Raw genomic sequence first — 20,351 nt, 5'->3', positions numbered from 1 at the left:
GGTTGGAGGGCGGAGAGGGGTGCAGGCATAGCTCCTGGGCCCATCTAGTAACCTGAGGCAGAGGCAAAGAAGCAGGGTTTTAATGCTGGGAGGTCGGGGGTCCCACAAGGCACAGACACCCTCTCCAGGACCAAATAAATAACAACTCCATTACTGTGAGGTGAGGTCTGGGGAGGGTGGTCACTGAGCTCTCCGAGGGCTGGTGGGTTAAGGGGCTGCAGCCTGTGAGGGGCCTCCTGAGTGAATCTGGCCCCCAGAATCACTCACTCTCCGAACCGGAGTAGTCAGCCACGAGGGAGGAGCTAAGGCTGCAGGGCTGGCGTGTGTCCTGGGGACTGGCTGCCTCCTGGGAGGAGCCCGGCAGGGGCTGGGGCCTGTCCTGACAGCCCTCCTCCTGCCCCGGTGGCCTACTGTTCTTGCAGGTCTTGGCTGTCTCCTGAGAACAGTCTCTGGGGGATGGGGGCCTGTCCTGGGCGGTGCCCTCTGGCACCCGTGGCTCCCCAGACTTGGGGGTCTCAGCCGTGTGCTGAGGGCTCTCTGGGACCTCCCGGGACCGCCGCCGCACAATGCCCAGGTGCCCCACGGTGATGGGGGAGCCAGTGGGAGCAGATCTGCGGCTCTGGGACAGCTTCTTCAGGACACCGCTGGCTTTGCTGCTGCTGGCGCCAGGTCCCGGGGTGGAGGGGAACCAGGAGCGGCTGATGATCTCTGTCCGCTTGAGTTTCTGCTTGTCCTCATATGCTGGGATGAGGAGAGGGAGGGGGGGAGAAGGAGGTCCAGAGCCGCCCTCTGCCCGAGCAGCCCCCCATCTCCCCCAACCCTGACCCCTCTCCCACTGGCCCCCCACGCACAGTCTAGGGTGTGGAACTTGAGCAGGGCGGCCAGCCTGCGGTCATCCTCCGTCTCTGGCACCAGCGGGATGTCCAGGCTTGCCTTGGCCTGCAGGGCCTGGTCCCTCTCTTCCTCCTCCTGCATGGCTTTTTTCTTTTCCTGTGTTGGGGAGAAGGGGTTGGGGAGGGATGGTGGGTGTCAAAGCAGTGCCTCTTTGCCCTCTGAGCTGGAGGGGAGAATCCCTCCCGTGTTCAGGGTCTCAGTTTCCTTCTCTTCAAGCTTATGCAAGGAAAAGGCCTCACACAGTGCTCGGGACATATAATTTGTTCAACAGCAGGAGACACAATCATTAGTATGTGTACCACTGGGTTCTTCACTCATTCATTCTTTCCACAGATATTTACAGAACGTCTTTCTGGTGCTAGGCCTTGTTTTAGACACTAGGGACACAGCAGTGAGCAGACAAAATCTTTTGCCCTGGTGGAGCTGACATTCTAGTGGGCGAGCAAGACAAAGTGGTGAGGAGAGAAAGAATGCTGGGAAGAGGGGAGGAAATAGGCAGGGGGTTCAACTTTAAATGTGGTGTGCATGGTAGAGGGGAGGGTTAGGGACACTCTCCTGAGAAAATCATGTTTGAGAAAAGGTGTCTGAGTGAGGGAGCCATGTGGGTATCTGGTGGAAAAGTGTTCCAAGGTGGAGGGAACAGCCTGTGCAAAGGCCCTGAGGCAGAAGTGTGCTTGCCAGTGAGGCGGCCAATGTGGCTAGAGCAGAATGAGCAAGGGAAAGGTGGAGATGGGGGTAAGGAGGGGAAGGGGCAGATCATTTGGGCCTGGTGGGCCATGGGGAGGACTCTGGCCATTGGGAGCCACGGAGGGTTCTGAGCATAGCAGGGATGTAATCCCACTCAGGCGCTCACTGGCGCCCCCTGGTGGCTGTGAGGGGAACAGGCTTGGGACACAGGGCATGAGCCCCTGGGGACCAGGGTGGAGGGACTGTGCTGGTTCAGGCAGGGGATGATGGAGGCTGAGGAAGTGGTCAGAGCCTGCCAGAATTTGCTGACAGATGGGGAGAGGGGAGTGGTGGTTATAACAAGAGGAACCAAGGCTGACTCTGGGCTTTATGGGCTGAGTGTCCGGAAGGACAGAGATGCTTCCATTACCGAGAAGGGGAGGATGCAGGCAGGGCAGGTTCGGGACTGATGGGGTTTCTTGGGATGTTACATTTGAGGGTCCTTAGACCCCATTCGGGGATGCCCACAAGGCAGGGGACTGGGCAGCTCTGGGCACAGGCCTGGCCAGAGAGATACACTTTCAGTAACAAATAATTAGTAAGAAAACCCACAATTTTACTCCTAATAATAACAACCACAGGATGATCAGAAAAGATGATGTGAAAAAACGGGAGTGGCAAGATGATGAATCTGGAGCTTGTGCCTTGTGGGGTCGCCCGGGATGCTCCTGCCCAGGCTCCGTTTGCAGGCTCCAGGGGTGTAAGCTGCCCCACAAAGCGAGGGAAGAGGCAAAAGTTCTCGTGTTCCCAAAGGACGTTCCACTGCCCTGTCGGATGCCCGCGAGGGTAAAAAGCCCATTTCTATTATACTCCTCTGACCCCAGACCCCCACTCCCTGTGACTTAGCTCCACTGAGTATTTTTGGCACAATTGTAGTAGCCATTGTGTCACTGACAGCAACGCCCTAGGGTGTCCTCCAGCTACGACCCTGTCCCCCTGGGGTCGGGAGTCTGCGTTTGCACCTGTGCCCTCAGTGGCTCTACAAGCAGGTACAGGTGTCTGGCCCAAGCATTTACATGTTGAGATAGGCATTATACATTTTGTAGGTAATTTCCCTTTTTATCTCTAGGGATTTGACTCTAGGGATGATTTTGGAAATTACGTGGGGGCGGGTTGTCAAACTATGGATTTTGTTTCAGGACAGCTGAGCGGGCCCATGAAATATGTTAGGAGCTGATCAGTGCCCTGCTGGGCCTCCGCCTGCCCCCGCCACGGGGTGGGGTGTCAGGACTCACTTGTGCCCCAGCTTGAGGATTTCTTCTCTTTGAGAGTCTGCTGTGAGGGCCAGAGTCCCCAGGGGAAGGGGCCGCATGCTTAATAACAGCTGCGGGGCTAGATGCCTCCCATGGGTGCTGTGATGTAGGGATGCGGTGGCGAATGGGGAAACCGCGGGTGAAATGACCTGCCTATAGCTAGGATGTGGTAGCGAGTGGGCCGAACCTGGGTCTCAGCCTGCTTTTTGTTCTCCCCGCTGCACCGCTGGTGACGCCGGGCCACCCCCGCCTGCCTGTGGTCCTGATCCCGGGCCGGAGCCCTGCTCACCCGGAACCTTTTGCGCAGCATGCTGTTGAGGGCGAAGTCGTCCTTCCAGGCGCTCTGGGCCTCCTGGATGTGGCTCAGGGTGGGCAGGGCCTTCTTGAGCGTGCTCCGGTCAGCCTCACCGTGCTCCAGTCGGAACATGGCATCCGTCTCCAGCTTCTGCTTCTTCTCGTGCTCTGCGAGGGTGAGAGCGGGGCTGGGCCTTCAGGGCCCTGGCTCGGGGCTGGGCTCAGGGCTGGCAGCGGGCTCGGGGCCCACCCTCGGCGCTCACCTGTCGTCAGCACCTGCTCGTTGTCCGCCATGTCCCAGCGCTCCTCCTTGCGCTGGGCGCCGCTCACGATCACGTAGTCGCAGTTGGCGGGGTCTGTCTGCATCTCGATGTAGTTGACGCAGAGGTGGCATTTCATCCGGAACCTGGCAGGGTGGGGGGTGGTGGGCTACAGTCAGGACACTGTGGCCTGCTTCCTTCCATCCGTGCGTGTCATCCACTGGTGTTCCCGGAGCACCTGCTACATGCTGGGCTCCATGTCCGGGGGACGGCCGTGGGTGAGACACATATGGCCACTTGTTCATCCATCCATTCATTTGTTCGTTCGTTCATTCATTCAACAAACCCTCCTGAGGGGACGGAGCTGAGCGTGCGGGGCCTTGTGGGCCCCGGGGAGGACTCAGGCTTTTACTCTGAAGAAGGTGGGAACCATGAAGGGTTCTAGGCAGGATGTGCCCTGACTGACAGACCATGATGGTTTCCAAGAGACCCCCAGGGAATAATCATCAGGCAGAGGGTAGAAACTTCCCTCCCACTCAGACTCCTTTGTAGCCCCCTCACCCTGCGGCCCACCAGGCTGCCTCTACCTGTAGATCGGGGTCGTGTAGTAATTGCCAACCTTCTTCTTTTCTGCATTGTAACGAACACCTAGGAGGAGAGGGAGAGAACGAGGCTAGAGCTCAGGCCACCCTCAGCGTCTTTTCCTGGGGTGGGGAGCAGATGGGGGTGGTATTTTACTCCCCTGCAGGGGAGACACCTCTGGAGGACACTGAAATTCAAGCAGATAAGAGCCATGTCTAGGCTGCGGGATGGGTGCTCAGGCCACAGAGGAGGGTGGGCTGGATGGAGCCAGAGGGCCGGGTTCAAACCCTGGCTCCACCCCACCAGCTGTGTGACCTTAGGCCAGCTGCCCTGGCCGTCTGGCCTCAGGTTCCCCATCGATTGGATAGGGATGGCTATGACGCCTACCGCACAGGCCTGGTGTGAGAACTGCAGAAGCTAGTAATACACACGGATCGCTTAACACTGGGCCAGGTGCTCAGCAAGCATTCAAGAAGGGTTGGCTTTTGGGAATTCCCTCCCCGTCGGTCCAGTGGTTAGGACTCTGTGCTTTCACTGCCAGGGCCCAGGTTCAATCCCTGGTCGGGGAACTAAAATCCCACAAACCGTGTGGTGCGGCCAAAAAAAAAAAAAAAAAAAAAAAAAGGTTGGCTTTTATTATTTTTCTAGAGAATATCCAGGTTTTTTGTTCCTTTTTCACTGATTAGATGGTATATTCTTGACTCTTATCTTGCTTACTGAGTGAAAAAAGCTTAAACTAGAAAAACAGAGCTGGGGCGGGGGGGTTGGTGGTGTGGCCTGGCCAGCTTTTCCTTTTCTGGGGGGCTGCTTCTGTTCATGGCCCTGAGGTTGACCCATGTGTGGTGTCAGGCTGTGCCCTGCTCTTTGTCGCCTGAGCGCCTGGTGGCCTTTGGGGCAGATGCCCCTTGCTGGGTCTGATCAGGGGGATGCGTTGGGGGGAGTCATTCCACTTCAGCAGTGGGGTGGCCTGGCCCCTCTTTCTTGCACTGGACCCTCCTGCCGAGAGCTGCTGGCTCCTGTTTACAGAGCGAGCTGCTGCCCTGGGCCAGGCGCCGTGGGAAGGGCTGAGGATCCCTGTACTATAGTGGAGGAAACGGAAGCCAGGAGGGTCGAGTCACCTGCCGCAGGCCTCAGGGCCGCTGAGCAGGGCCGCGGACCCATGTCTGTCCATCCAACTGTGCACCTGTGGGCACGATCAGGGGTCTGAATGCTCAAGGTAACAGTAAGGGTAGTGGCAGCAGCAGGTTGAGTTTACGAGCCCTCGCACGTGCCACATGCTGTGCACTAAGCACTTTATTTTTTATTTATTTTTGGCTGCGCTGTGCGGCTTGTGGGATCTTAGTTCCCCAACCAGGGATCGAACCCACGCCCCCTGCGGTGGAAAGCGCAGAGGCCTAACCACTGGACCGCCAGGGAATTCCTTGCACTAAGCATTTTATATGCCACACAGGCGGGCACTCATAACACCTGAATTTCACACATGGGTAAATCAAGGCACACGGAGGCTCAGTCGCCCGCCAGGGGTCACCAGCTAGGAAGTGGCAGAGATGGGATTTGAACCCAGAGCCTCCTAACCGCTCTGCCATGAGGCATCCACAGCCCATCAGGCACTTGAGCCCACTGTCCCCTACTCGACTCCTGATCGGGACCCCGGCGGAGGCGGTCTCTCATGGCGCCCAGCAGTTAAGGGGCTCGCTGGCCACGGGGCTGAATGGTGGGGGTCAGGGGAGCGGGCGGAAGCTCACCCATGCCGATGTGGTTCTTGCAGCCGTCACACCAGATGTTATAGGGCATCTCAAATCTACACAAACAGAGAACAGCTCATTTGTCCCTGTCCCCGTGGGCTCTCCCAGGATCTCCAGGTCAGCGACTCTGGCTGCAGTCACATTGCAAAGGGCATGCAAGCGGGAGGGTAAAGAACGGTGGTCATTCTTGCAACCAGGCCAGGCCCATCACGTGGCTCTCTGGCCAGCTGACCCAGTCTGGGTGAGCGTCTCCGCTGGGTGCTGCCCTGTCTTCCATATCCCACCACGTCAGCTACACAAGTTTCCAAGCAGAGGAGGAAGCAGGCTTCAGGGAGCACCGGTGTTCGATTCCAGTTTAGCTAAGTTGTTGTAGTGACACTGGATTTTTTTTTTTTTTTAACACATTTATTTATTTATTTTTAGCTGCATTGGGTCTTCGTTGCTGCAGATGAGCTTTCTCTAGTTGCGGCGAGCGGGGGCTACTCTTCATTGTGGTGCGCGGGCTTCTCATTGCGGTGGCTTCTCTCGTTGCCAAGCACAGGCTCTAGAGCACAGGCTCAGTAGTTATGGCTCGCGGGCTTAGCTGCTCTGTGGCATGTGGGATCTTCCCGGACCAGGGCTTGAACCCGTGTCCCCTGCATTGGCAGGTGGATTCTTAAGCACTGCGCCACCAGGGAAGTCCCTGGGTTTCTTTTATCCAGTTCTATTTGCAACGTGCAATTCTGGTACATTTGCATTAACAGCAGTAATGGAGCTTCTCTTTTAAAACAGAACCATTAAGTAATGAATAATGAGGTGAATTTAAGACACTGTACAGATGAGATGAGGGCTTGGCAAACAGACTGGATGAAGGTAGGGTGGGTGGTTGGCTCTGGAGTGTGGAGGCATGGCGGGAGTTGGAGGTGACCTTCAGCTCTGTGACTCTTGGGGCCACTGCTGAGATTTGCATCTTGACTACTTTTCCATAGATGTTCCTGCCTCTGACGGTTTTGTCACTGGATGCTCTGCTCAGGCCCAGGGCGGACCCCAGAGGCTGAGGGCAGAGTTCATGAGGCAGAGAAGGAGGCAGAGAGGGGCTCCTTCTGGGGTGACACAAGCTGGCTTCTGCTTCCTGCCACGGCTGACCCACAGGGTGCTGGCCAGAAATAAGAGGAGAACCCTGGAATAGCCATCATCCTGGCTTGACTGCAGTAATGGCTGTGATTCTTTATCCTCCCCATGTCCATGCCCTTTGCAAGATGACTCTGCAGCCATTCCTGTCAAGAGGTGGAGTGTGTTGCCCCACCCCTTCCCTGTATCATGACTTGCTTTGGGGAATCAATGAGACAGAAGTGACAGGGTACCAGCTCAGGGTCTCTGTCTCAAGAAGCCTTGCATACCTCTGCCGGCTCTCTTTTGGAACCCGGCTGCTGCTGTGTGAACAAGCCCAGGCTAGCTGGCTGGAGGAAGAGACACACTTGGAACACAGCCCAGTCATACCAACCAAGCCCAGGCAACCCCCAAACATGTGAGACAGCCCAGCCCAGGTCAGCCAAGCCCAGCCAAGGCCAGCAGAGGCATCCAGCTGAGCTGAATACTCGTGAGCAAAACAAGTGCTTAACACGTGCTTATCGTTTGGTTACGCAGCAATGGCTGACTGATACAGCAACTTTCTGCTTTATGGAATTAAGACCCTGCAGCACTGGGCAAAATCAGGGGGTGCTGAATGCTCCTTGAGGTTGACACCAGGTGGCACAAAGGGCAGGGGTCCTCAGGTGATGCCAGGGCCTTACCTGATGATGAGGATGCCCTGGGACAGCTTCCGAGCCCGCTCCCGAAGGGGATGGCTGTTATGGTATCTGTTGAGTGAGCCATGCTGTGTGGAAAGGAAGAGGGAGCAGATTAGCACTGCTGAGCTGGGGGAGCTCAGGCCCTCTCCCACAGGCCGAGGCCTCATTCTTATGTCCTGCTGGGAGTGTTAACAGCAAAACAGGAGGCACTTAGGCTTTGGTGAAGCAAGTGGGCTTGGAATCAGGAAAACAGGAGTCTGCATCTTACCTCTCCCATTTAGGAGCTAAAAGAGCTGTGTGACCCTGGGCAGTGAGTGACCTCACCTTTTGCCTTCCTGAGCCCTATGAGTCAACTGGGGACGAGGATCATAATTACCTCCAGGTGTTGTGGGATCAGGTGAGATGACAAGACCAGCAAACCTCTGCTGGGTACTTTATGTGTGTCATCTCACTTTAATCCCTCAACGTTTCTGGGAGGTCAGGTTGTTTTGTTTCCCCTTTGGACCTATGGGGAGACTCTGGTGTAGGAAGACCGAGTCATGTGCAGGGGACCACATAGCTGGGACATGCTGATTCATTTACTAGCCCCTTACTGAGCGCCCACAGTGTGGGGACACAGACGCAAATGAAACAGATGAACATCCCTGCCCTTGAGGCGCGGACGTTCTAGAGGGGGAGATGGGGGGCTTCCCTGGTGGTCCAGTGGTTAGGAATCCACCTGCCAATGCGGGGGACACGGGTTCAGGCCCTGGTCTGGGAAGATCCCACATGCCACAGAGCAACTATGCCCGTGTGCCACAACTACTGAGCCTGCACTCTAGAGCCTGCGAGCCACAACTACTGAGGCCTGCGTGCCTAGAGTCCATGCTCCGCAACAAGAGAAGCCACCGCAATGAGAGGCCCGTACACTGCAGCGAAGAGTACCTCCTGCTCACCGCAACTAGGGAAAGCCCGTGTGCAGCAACGGAGACCCAATGCAGCCAAAAATAAATAAATAAAATAAATAAATAGAAGGGGAGATGGATAATACGCAAATAAATGGGTGATGCACCAAGGAGTTAAGAAGGCTACGGAGAGAAATAAAGCACTAGGTCATGCGACAGAGAATGAGACGGTGGTCAGGGAGGCCCTCTGTGAGGAGAGACCTAAAGGAAGGAAAGGAGTCTTGGGGTCAGAGGGAGGGAGAGGTTCCAGGCAGAGGGAACAATGAGGAGGCCAGACAAGCTGGAGCTGGGAGGGTGAGGGGATCTGACCCAGAGGCCGTGTGTGGGCCCTCATCCTGGACTCCATTGGAAACACACCACACCTGACACTGGGCATGCTGGTGTTTACATGGGTCATTGACGAGGGTCACACTGACCAGCTGGGAGGGAAGGCTGCCCCAAGACTCAGGTGACAAGTGCAAGGCAGGGAGACCTTGGGGGCTTCCCAGGCTTCTGCAGCTGTGGGTCTGACTCCAGGAGGGGATGAAGAGCGTGGGGCCCCTACCCGGCGGGGTCGCTACGCTATCGTGGACACGGAGAAGGAAGCCTGCCCCTTACCTTTGTAGGGTTGAAATCCGGAGGGTAGTACTTGTTTACACCTTTCCTTTCACCCTGGAAAGCAGAAGAGAGACGTGAGTCAGAGAGGGTCCTACAGGAGACCTACTTGTGCAGCCTTGAGGGGCGAGACCTGGACAAGGAAGACAGGGATATCCTGGAGGATGGCCCAGGGCTCCGTGTCCCATCGAGGACTGGTGACTTGGGGGAAAAAGCCCCATTGTTGGGAATTCCCTGGCAGTCCACTGGTTAGGACTCAGCACTTGCACTGCTGTGGCCTGGGTTCAATCCCTGGTCAGGGAACTAAGATCCGGCAAGCTGAGTGGCTCAGCCAAAGAAAAACAAACAAGCAAACAAAACAAAACCCATTGTCGTCGCTGTGGAAAATTCCACAAGGGTTAGACTCTCCTAGAGCAATGGCTTTCACAGTTATTTTGGGACCGTGACTTAAGGTAAGACATATTTAACCCCAACTACACAAGCACAGGTTTCAGGAAAGAATGCTCACCCAGCTGTGAATCTCTCTTTTAAATGCTGGCAGCCACCTGCTGAATTGACTTATTGACTTAACGATACACTGAAGCAGTGGGTCTCAAACTTGGCTGTATGTTACAACTACCCAAGGAGTTTCTAAAATACTGATGCCTGGGACCCACGCCCAGAGGTTCTCCTGACAGAGGACCTGCTCTGGAGCATGGTGCTTGGACACAGGGCTTTTCCAAAGCAACCCTGGAAAACACGTGTGTATACACATCCTTGTACATACAGGTCCATTCACAATAGCCAAATGGTGGAAACAACCCAAGTGTCCATCAGTGGATGAAAGGATAAACAAAACGTGGTCCATCCATATAATGGGATATTATTCAGCCACAAAAAGGAAGGAAGCTCTGATATATGCTGTAATGTGGGTAAACCCTGAAAAATCATGCTAAGTGAAAGAAGCTAGATACAAAGGGACACATGGTACATGATTCCATTGATATGAAATGTCCAGAACGGACTAATCTACAGAGGCAGAAAGCAGACTGGTGGTTGCCAGGGGCTGGGGTGGGGGAATGGGAGTGACTGCTGTTGGGTATAGGGTTTCCTTTTGGGGTGACGGAAGTGTTTTGGAACTAGATAGAGGTGGTCATTGCAAAATATTGTGAATGTACTAAATGCCACTGAATCATATGTTTTAAAATGTTAGTTTTATGTTATGTGAATTTCACCTCATTAAGAAAAAAAAAACAGGAAAAAAAAAAGAAAAAAGCTCCCTGGGTGATTTTAGTACACAGCAAAGTTTGAAAACCACTGCACCAGAAGACCATGATCCAGAGTTTGAAAATACCTGAGAGCTTGGGGTCAGGGGTGAGGAAGGAGATTTTCAAGGGACCCCGTCCCTTCACCTAAATATCAGAAGAGAAACCCAATGAGCTCAGCCTGTCTACTTACCATCTTGGAAGCTGCCTACTGGTCCTCACCCGCCACTCAGGCAATCTGAAAAGACGATGAGACGCTGCTTTGTCGACTCACTGCCCAGTGCCACCCTCCTGGACAGCCTGGCAGACAGTCGCGGCTTCTCTGTGAAGATGCGGTGGGCTGTGCGTGGTGGTGGTGGCGGCTCAGGTGATCCTCCCCGCAGGTGTAGGAGGCATCCAAGGAGCGGCGTTTGTCTGTCTGGAAAGGGAGTGTTCTGTCCACTCTCCATCCAACATATATTTCCCAGCTGACGCTTCTCATCCCTCCACGGCCCCCATCATCGCTCGCCTGGACGAGTACAGTCACCTCCTCCCTAGGCTCCTGGCTCTGCCCTTAACTCTCACAGTCTGTTCTCCTTGTAAGGGCTAGAAGGATCTGTTAAAATATAAATCTGAACTATCGCTTTCCTGCTTAAACCCCTCCAGCGATTCCCATCACTTTGAGAATCAAGTCAAACCCCTCCCCATGGCCTATGGGGCCCCTGCCTGCCTCTCCGAGCCCACCTTTTACCCCTCTCCCTCTCACTCACTGTTCCAGTCACACTGGCTTCCTGGCTGCCTTCGAAAGCTCAGCAGATGCAGGCCAACTGGCTTGAATGCTGCTAAACACCCACAATACACAGGGTAACACCCACCACAAGTGTTCTTTGTCACAGGTCTCAGCTCAAACATCACCTCTGTCAGAGGGAGGCCTCATCTGATCACCTGATCTAAAGTCACTTCTTCCCTGGAGCTTCTACCACATCACCCTGTGTCTGTTTACTTGTTTACAGTCTGTCTCCTCCGCCAGGTCCCACTGTGCTACGTCTCCGGCACCCAGGACAGCTCCGGATAAATGCTGACTTCATGAACCTCTGATAACTGACTGAGGTTCCATAAGACTCAGAGTGGGTGACACGGAGACACCGGGAATTTGGGGTTAGCAGATACAAACTATTACATAGAGAATGGATAAACAACAAGGTCCTACTGTATAGCACAGAGAACTATATTCAATTTTCTAAGATAAACCATAATGGAAAAGAATATTAAAAAAAGAACATATATATATATGTACAACTGAATCACTTTGCTGTACAGCAGAAATTAACACATTTAAAATCAACTGTATTTCAATAAAAAAATTTAAAAAAAAAAGAGAGAGAGACACTATAAGGGACTAAAGTGTAGTCCAGAATGGGTATTGGCAGATTTTCTCGATTGAGGGCCAGAATTTCTGTCCCAACAGCTCAACTCGGCTCAACTCTGCCGTCACAGCTAGAAAGCAGCCACAGACAATATGTAAATGAACGGGTGTGGCTGCATTCCAACAAAACTTTATTTGTGGACCCTGAAATTTCAATTTCACATGATTGCCCCATGTCACAAAATATTATTCTCCTTTTGATTTTTTCCTGACGATTTAAGAAGTTAAATCCATTCTTTGCTGGTGGGCTGTACAAAATCAGGCAGTGGTCTGGTTTTGGCCTGTGAGTGTAGTCTGCTGGCTCCCTGTACTTGAGTCAGGAAGTCTCTAACTGTTTCTGCAAACTTAGCTGTGTGTTCTCTAATAGCTACTGTGTGCTACCCGCTGCACAGAGTCCAACATCATTGCCCCATTTACTCTATACTATGTTAGTATTATCTCCAGTTGACGAATGAGGATGTGGGAGCTTAAGTAACTTGCCAGGGGTCAGAAGCTGATAGGAAGGCAGAGCCAGGGTGCAAAGCCCCAGACATAAAGTGTTCCACCATCCCCCCAAACTCCTCTCCACCATGGATCCTCCACCTGTAAAGTGCGTCCCTGGACCAGATTTTCTTAAAGTCACTTCCAAACTAAAAATGCTTTTGCCAACAAAACAGCTAAGTGCCCACCCAAGCTTTGGGGGCACAGTTCCCTGGGCTGGAATCCCTGCTCCATTCCTCACTAGCTGGGTAACCTTGGCCAATGTCTGAGCCTCCCTGAGCTTGTATTTCCTTACCTGTAAAGAGTGGATGATGGCAAGAGGACTGACTCTCTGGAGTTGCTGTAAATGAAATAACATACAAACATGGGTAATGCTTGCACAGAGTAAGTACTCCATTTACAGGAGTTGGGGGTCTTACCGTGGTTTTATCACCCCAGTGAGTGGTACAGGTGGGGCTACAAGGTGGATGTATAGAAATCTCTGGTCCTTGGTGTCAAGAATAATGATAAACCCCACTGGCTCAGGGCATAATGCTTGGGCTTGGATCCCAACTCTGCTTTGCTTGCTAGCGGCTTGACTTTGGGCAAACTGCTTCTCTCTCTGAGCCTGTTTTCTCATTTGTAAAATGGGGTTTATACAAGTATCAACCTGATGAGGTTGCTGTCAAGACTCAGTGAGTTACAGTATCTGGAAGAGCGCCTGATGCTGAGTTAAACGTTGGTAGTTTTGATTATTTCTCATGCCAAACCGTTTTACAAGCGTCATTTAAAAAAATCTTCACCAAGACCCAGAGAAATAGGGGCTTACTGTCCCATTTTCCAGATGAGGAAAACCTGAAGAGGTATAATATGGGTTAGGGTCAGGTCTGGGGTCGCGGCCAGGGCCCGGGGTTTTGGGTCGGGGGTCGCGGCTGGGGGGCGGGCGGCTCCGAGCATCGGGCCCACGTTCCTAGAGCCCCGCGGCCCCCGGCGCGTTCGTCCCCATCGGGCGGCTCCGAGGCCGGGTGAAGCAGTGGACGGACCCCCAGCCGTATCGGGCCTGGCCGCCCATCTGCCCGCCTGCACTTACCTGCCCTCCTCCTGACGTCACTCCGCGCCCGTCCCGGAAGTCCCTGCTGGGCGCGTAAGGGGGCGCGGCGCACTCCCCGCGTGACAGGGACGCCTGCGCGAGGCGGGGCGAGGCGGCAGCGCAGCGCTGACTGGCTGAATGTCGAACACGCCGCTCGCTCACAGCCGCCGTAGTGGACCAATCCGGGCCTGCCCTTCCCAACTGCACGCACTCCACGATGCCCCACCCTCGTCCCCGCCCTCTCTGCCTGACCCAATCCGAGGGCCGCCTTTCTGATGATGCGCTCCCGAGAGCGGGATTTCGCCAGCTGAAGCGGGGGAGCAATGGTGGGCAGACTCCAGCTCCTGGGCCAAATCAAACCAGCCCCTTGTGTTTAAATGGCTAGCGAGTTAACAAATGTTTTTAAATTTTTAAATGGTTGGGGGGGAATCAAAAGAATAACATTTTATGACTTGTGAAAATCAAATGAAGTTCAAATTTTAGTGTCCGTGTATAAAATTTTATTGGAATCCATCTGCGCCCACTCATTTACCTGTCTGTAGCTGCTTTCCCACTACAGTGGCAGAATTGAATGGTTGTCACTGAGCGCCTATGGCCCATGGAGCCTGAAAATGTACTGTCTGGCCGTTTACAGAAGTGGGTCAGCCCTTGCCTTCAGACCAGCTTGATTTTGCCTTCTGCACAGGGCAATGGCTTTTGAATGTACTTTTGTGCCTTGTAGAGTTTTGCAAGATCTGTTTGTTCATTTGTTCGCTCAACAGCTGTTTACTAGGTGCCTGCTCTATGTCAGGCCATGGGGATTATGGAGCAAAGGACACACCCTTTTCTCACTGATGAGGCTGGCATGTCAACTGGCAATTTATCGAAGACAGTGTGAAAAATGATGACACTAGTACTGCTATGATTGCTACTATTACTATACTATTTGATGCCAGGCCCTGTTTTAAGCTGTCATAAGTCAGATCTCGTGTAATCATAGTGCTCCATATGGAGTGCCCACTACTCACCAGACATCATTCACCAGTGCTCACTATTCACATGAATCACCTCAGGGAATGCTGATTCCAGGAGATGGATACTCTATCATTTTCATTTTACAAATGAGGAGACAGGCCCAGAGAGATTAAGCAACTGGCCCAAGGTCACACAGCTAGTGAAAGGTGGAGGATTTGTCTTACATCTGCTGACACTAAACCTTGTTCCTTTAACCTCTGAGCTATACTGCTTTGGGTTGTATGCATGAAACATAAGGGCTGTGGGAACCAGGAGGAATCTTTAACAAGGGTGGGGTGTTTGGGAGCGGGCAGAAGTGAGGGTGAGCAAGACCCCTGTGATGGATGACACCGGAGCTGGATAAAGAGAAGCCAGGCAGAGGAAGTGGGGGGGGGCAGGGCAGAGGGATGCTCACAGATCCTGAGGAACAAGATGGAGCTGCACTCAAACCCCAGTAATCTTGCTTGCTCCCTCTGGATTTTGGTTGAGTCCTTGTCTTGCACCTGAAAGAAGAGCTAGTGACTGAAAAGCCACAAAATACTCGCTTGTGAGTAATATTTTGGTGAGAAGTGTGAGAGCCCTTGGCTTTCAAGGGACGTGTAGAGCCTCACATTTTTTTTAAAAAAATCCTTTATTTGGTTATTTTTAATTTATTTTTGGCTGTGTTGGGTCTTTGTGGCTGTGCACGGGCTTTCTCTAATTGCAGCGAGTGGAGGCTACTCTTCGTTGAGGTGCACGGGCTTCTCAGGGCAGTGGCTTCTCTTGTTGCAGAGCACAGGCTCTAGGTGCGCGGGCTTCAGTAGTTGTGGTGCATGGGCTCAGTAGTCGTGGCTCGTGAGCTTAGTTGCTCCGCGGAATATGGGATCTTCCTGGACCAGGGCTTGAACCCGTGTCCCCTGCATTGGCAGGTGGATTCTTAACCACTGCACCACCAGGGAAGTCCTGAGCCTCACTCTTATTACTCACACACAGCTCAGGTGATGGAAACAAACATCAGCCTGGGATATGAAGAGGCTGTCTATAAAGATGCCAAGCACAAGGCAGTTCCCGTGGGACCAAGGGAACTGGCTCAGGGAGAGGAAGACAATTAGCCAGGCCGGGCAGGGTGATAGGAAGGGACCTGGATTCTAGCTCTGGGGGACCCTGACCAAGTCACATCACCTCTGTCTGCTTACCTGTAAAGTGGGATATCTCAGCCCTGCCCATGGGAACAAATGCAGTAAATGCCTACCAATGCATTTGTAAAACAGTTTGAAGAGGAAGAGAGAAGCCAGTGGGCCGGGAAGGGCGTTCCAAGATCATGGTGTGTCTTTGGGGGACAAGAGCAGAATGACCGAGGAGGAGGTGACCTCTAAGCACCAGGAAGTTCTTTACATAAAACTGAAACCCACTTCCCTGCTATTGGCACCCACTCTGTGGCCCTATTCCTAACTTTGGGGTCCACAGAGGACTGACCCCTCTTCCACATGCCAGCCCTCCAGCTCCCTCCCACCTCTAAGGGTCTGTGGTTCAAGCCTACCTCTGTCTTCATGCCCCAATCACCAACCAGCTCAGAAAGCAGGCCCAATAGGTTAGACATTTTATATTTAATCTGTGACTGTGACCAAAACTATTTGGGGTGCCTGTCCAGCCCCCATCCCTACCTTTGTGTGAGAACATCCAACCTCCAGAGGGTGCTGCAGCATTTCTATTTATGGCCCATCCTTGGCCACAGCTGATTGGATCAGGGGTATAGATTTAACCCAAGCTGGGCCAATGGGGTTTTCTCCTGGCAATTTACAACTGGGATCCAGACATGCACAGGAATCTGCTTGTGGCTTAATCTGAGGACGTAGAACTTTCGGACTTAGTGGGAAGCCATCTTTAGCCATGTGCAGAGAAAAGCAGAGATGAAAACCATGTGGTGAGAAAGAGAGAGATAAAGAAATAGAGATAAAGAGGGAAAGAGAGAGAAAGAGAAAGGAATAGAGAGGCAGAGAAAGAAATAGACAGAAAAACTTTCCTTATCCCTGGAGACCTTTCAGTTCTTAAGTGGCTTGATATATTCCTGTATCCCTAAAATAAACTCTCCTCTTTGACTAAGCTAATCTGAACAAGTTTCTCTTTCTTGCAAGCAAAGGAACTTTAACAATGTCTGGTGGCTTCCCTGGTGGCGCAGTGCCTGCCAATGCAGGGGACACGGGTTCAAGCCCTGGTCCGGGAAGATCCCACATGCCACAGAGCAACTAAGCCCATGTGCCACAACTACTGAGCCTGTGCTCTAGAGCCCGCGAGCCACAACTACTGAGCCCGCGTGCCACAACTACTGAGCCCACGTGCCACAACTACTGAAGGCCGTGCACCTAGAGACTGTGCTCCGCAATGAGAGAAGCCACCGCAATGAGAAGCCCGCGCACTTCAACGAAGAGTAGCCCCTGCTCACTACAACTAGAGAAAAGCCCACATGCAGCAACGAAGACCCAAAGCAGCCAAAAATATATAAATAAATAAATTAAAAAACCAAAAACAAAACAATGTCTCTGTCTAAGATGCAGAGTTGGTATGTGGAATTTATAAACTCCAGATCATTCATCTCATTTTTTGTGAAAACTGACACCAAGACTGGGGGGCCTCAAACAATTCATTCTATAGGTAGAACTGCAAAGTGTGAAATCGCTATAGAATGGTAAAAATGAAGTCCAAACCAAATTAATCATCTTTTACAAGTGAGCACTGAGGCTGGTCAATAATGCAAGCTCTCTGATTATGGAAAACAAGGTAACAGGATTTGAAATTCAGGGGGCTACAAAACCAGGACGATGGATCTTTGTGCAATCCTACTGATCTGGGTCTCTTAACATGAAGCTGTGCTTGCAGGTTACTTAACACATTTCCCAGGAGTATCAGAGTTCCAGATTTGGTGGTTGAGGGGGTCTGAGTCCAGAGAGAAAATGAAAGGTAGAATCAAGAACTCGACAAAAGGAAGCTTGACACATTTTCAAATCAACTGCAGACAAAACAGAAAACTCAATGATAGGCCTATATATCTGCCTCTGTTAGATCCTGATGAGATCAGGACAAGTTTCTCAGATAAATCCTCTTCCCGGTGCAAGCTGGAAGATAGAGAGGACAGGGACAGCTCCTACGTGGGCCGCTCCTCCAGTGGCCAGGCTCTGAGCACACAGGGCACCCAGGGAAACTTGGTGTCCTTGCCATGATCCTGTAACTCCAGAGGAGGGGGCAGGAGAGGACCTGCAAAACGAGCAAGTTCAGTGCCACACCTCCAGTTGTTAGCTACCGCACCTGGCTTATTCTGCAGTTAAATTCTTTGGGGGAAACAAAAATATTGAAAAGGAACATCTGACAGATAAACAAGGTCTTACTGGATAGCACAGGGAACTATATATATTCAATATTGTGGGATAAACCATAATGGAAAAGAATATAAAAAAAGAATGTATATATGTGTATAACTGAATCACTTTGCTGTACAGCAGAAATTAACACAACACTGTCAATCAACTTTACTTCAATAAGAAAAAAGAAAAGGAACATCTGATTAGAAATACGTTTTGTGTGTGAAAAGGGGAGTGTGGCGATGCAAAGGGCTTTGAGTCCACGCAGGGTAGTGAGAGCTACTTAACTGGGCTGCTGTCTCTAAAGAGGAAGAAGGCAGGATTAGATTAAATGAGAGAGGGAGCCTCCCTTCCCAGTGGTGGAAGGGCACCTTGAAGCCACGAGGCCCCATCACGCTCTGTGGCTCTGTAATCAGCAAGAGAGAACATGGAGGAGGTCTGGCCCTTGAAGAGTTCAATGCCATCTGCAAACTACCTCCAAACAAGAAGAATGACATGCTTAACTCAGGCACTGCTTTTATCGTACCAGGTTCAAAGGACTTCTAAAGGAGGCCTGCGCCTTTATGGGTTTAGGAAAAGTGGATTCTGGGGAGCAGTGGGTTCTATTCTTGACTCTGCTGCTTGCTATTTTAGTTGACCTGGTGTGCCATAGGAAGGGTTTGACAATCTCTTGGAGCCTACTGTTCTTGAAATTTAAGGAGAGAGCAAGGAAGCAGAGATGCAGAGACACTCATAGCATTTCTGGTTTTCTAAAAGTCTTTTAAGGAGTAACTCAATGCATTTTTGCTTGCTGCTGGGGGGAGGCGGCCAGGAATGATCAACGGTGCCAACAGAGCACATGAGGAAGGCATTTGCTGTTCTCTTGGTGGCCCTGTTGCAGTGGTGCCTTATTTATCATTAAATGCCCACAAATGCAGTTTACTTCATAATGTCCTCCTGACAACCAAATCTGAAGGACATGGGGGCAATAAGCACAAGGGTGCTGTGATCAGTCACAGGCAGGTGGGCCAGAATTTGGGCTAACACATGCTTTGGTCCTGGCTTGAAGCCTTAGAGTCTAAGGCAGCGTCGGCAAGCTTTCTGTAAAGAACCAGATAGTAAATATTTTACATTGGTGGGCCAGACAGCTCCATAGCAACCGCTCAGCTCTGGGGTTGTTGAATGAAAGCAACCACAGACAGTATGTAAAAGAACAGGTGTGCCAATACAACTGTATTCCTAAAACCAGGCAGAGGGAGGACTTGCCTGGTGGCGCAGTGGTTAAGAATCTGCCTGCCACTGCAGGGGACATGGGTTCAATCCCTGGTCTGGGAAGATCCCACATGCTGAGGAGCAACTAAGCCCGCAAGCCACAACTACTGAGCCCGCATGCTGCAACTATGGAAGCCCGTGCGCTAGAGCCTGTGCTCCGCGACAAGAGAAGCCACCACAATGAGAAGCCCGCGCACCACAATGAAGAGTAGCCACCTCTTGCTACAACTAGAGAAAGCCCGTGCAGCAACGAAGACCCAACGCAGCCAAAAATAAAATAAATAAAATCAGTCAGAGGGCAGATGGTTTGCTTAGCCATGGTCCAAGGGATCAAAAAGGTGAAATCTTTATCTTCAGTGCATTTACAAGTCAGATCTACAAGTCTTTTTGATAAAAGCAGATGCAAAGCTGCTGTGGATAGGATGCAGGGAGGTCCTGTGTTTGGACCATGATCATCTGCTTACTGGTTGTTACAAATATTTTAACTTCAAATCTAGGGATTTGAATTCGGGCCCCATCACTTCCTAATTCTGTGACCTGGGCAAAGTTGTTAACTAGTGTATGGCTCAATTTTATCATCTCCCCAAGATCGGGAGAATGATCCTTAAAATTCAGAGTTGTGGAAGAGGTTTCATGGGATAACATTGAGAAGGCACTTAGCATGATGCCTGGTACTTTAGTCTAGATTCCACCAATGTTGACTCTGTAGCCTTTGGCTTAGGAAATAGGTTTTCCCCTTTCCACTGCATAAATGAATTGATGTTTATCAAAACGGACATGAGACAACTAGTATTTGTAACTTTTGGTCTTCTGCATCTAGGACATCTATGTTGAGTCACTACATCAATTCATGATGATAAACATTGTCCATAGGAGAAATGGTCCTAAAGAAAAGAAGTGTGTCCAGAATATCACCCTTAAAACAAATTAAAACCTTAAAAAAGAATGTTTGGGAGTTAGGCTTGATGTAACTGCTATATACAGACAGTTGAGATATGGAAGATATGGAATGGACCCCCTTACCCATACCACCCCCTTGGCCAAATGGAGACATTTATTTATTTATTTATTTATGGCTGTGCCATGCGGCTTGCGGGATCTTAGTTCCCCAGCCAGGGATCGAACCCGTGCCCCCTGCAGTGGAAGAGCAGAGTCCTAACCACTGGACCGCCAGGGAATTCCCAATAGAGACTTTTACTACAGATGGTTCTCCTCCTTAAGGAGTGTGTTGTCCAAAAGAAATGAGTACTATTGACAATTTTAAGAGGAAGTCTCTCCTTTTGTTGCTTCTGAGATGGACCTAATAAAAGCATGGAGACGCTAAGAGAAAGTCAGGACTCGGAGCCTTGGGACTTCCCTGGTGGTCCAGTGGGTAAGACTCTGTGCTGCCAATGCAGGGGGCCTGGGTTCGATCCCTGGTCAGGGAACTAGATCCCGCAGGCATGCAGCAACTAAGAAATCCGCATGCAGCAACTAAGAAGCCCGCATGCTGCAACAACAACAACAAAAAGAT

The 20,351-nt window shown here is 51.6% G+C and overlaps 1 protein-coding gene and 1 non-coding gene across 3 annotated transcripts; one reads left to right on the top strand and one right to left on the bottom strand.

The window, feature by feature from the left end:
* Nucleotides 1-65: 65 nt before the first annotated feature.
* On the bottom strand, nt 66-13,319 carry YJU2B (YJU2 splicing factor homolog B). 2 transcript variants are annotated; one of them, XM_060094029.1, is made up of 11 exons: nt 13,260-13,319; nt 12,486-12,530; nt 10,499-10,723; nt 9,065-9,118; nt 7,527-7,609; nt 5,755-5,810; nt 4,015-4,075; nt 3,431-3,573; nt 3,163-3,335; nt 852-990; nt 66-741 (listed from the first exon to the last, which is right to left on the bottom strand). In XM_060094029.1, the coding sequence occupies exons 3-11, from the start codon at nt 10,499-10,501 to the stop codon at nt 260-262; spliced, it is 1,194 nt and encodes a 397-aa protein (XP_059950012.1). In that variant the 5' UTR covers nt 10,502-10,723; nt 12,486-12,530; nt 13,260-13,319; the 3' UTR covers nt 66-259. The 2 variants fall into 2 exon arrangements, with proteins under 2 accessions (XP_059950012.1, XP_059950013.1); XM_060094030.1 differs by lacking the exon at nt 13,260-13,319 and adding an exon at nt 12,610-13,247.
* Nucleotides 13,320-20,192: 6,873 nt separating this feature from the next.
* On the top strand, nt 20,193-20,265 carry TRNAG-GCC (transfer RNA glycine (anticodon GCC)). The gene has a single exon. It is a non-coding gene; the product is annotated as a tRNA-Gly (tRNA).
* Nucleotides 20,266-20,351: the final 86 nt, after the last annotated feature.

Source organism: Mesoplodon densirostris, chromosome 3 (assembly GCF_025265405.1).
Source record: "Mesoplodon densirostris isolate mMesDen1 chromosome 3, mMesDen1 primary haplotype, whole genome shotgun sequence".
Lineage (NCBI taxonomy): Eukaryota > Metazoa > Chordata > Mammalia > Artiodactyla > Ziphiidae > Mesoplodon > Mesoplodon densirostris.
Note: the sequence above shows the minus strand (reverse complement) of the source record. Positions and strands in the feature narration are given on the sequence as shown.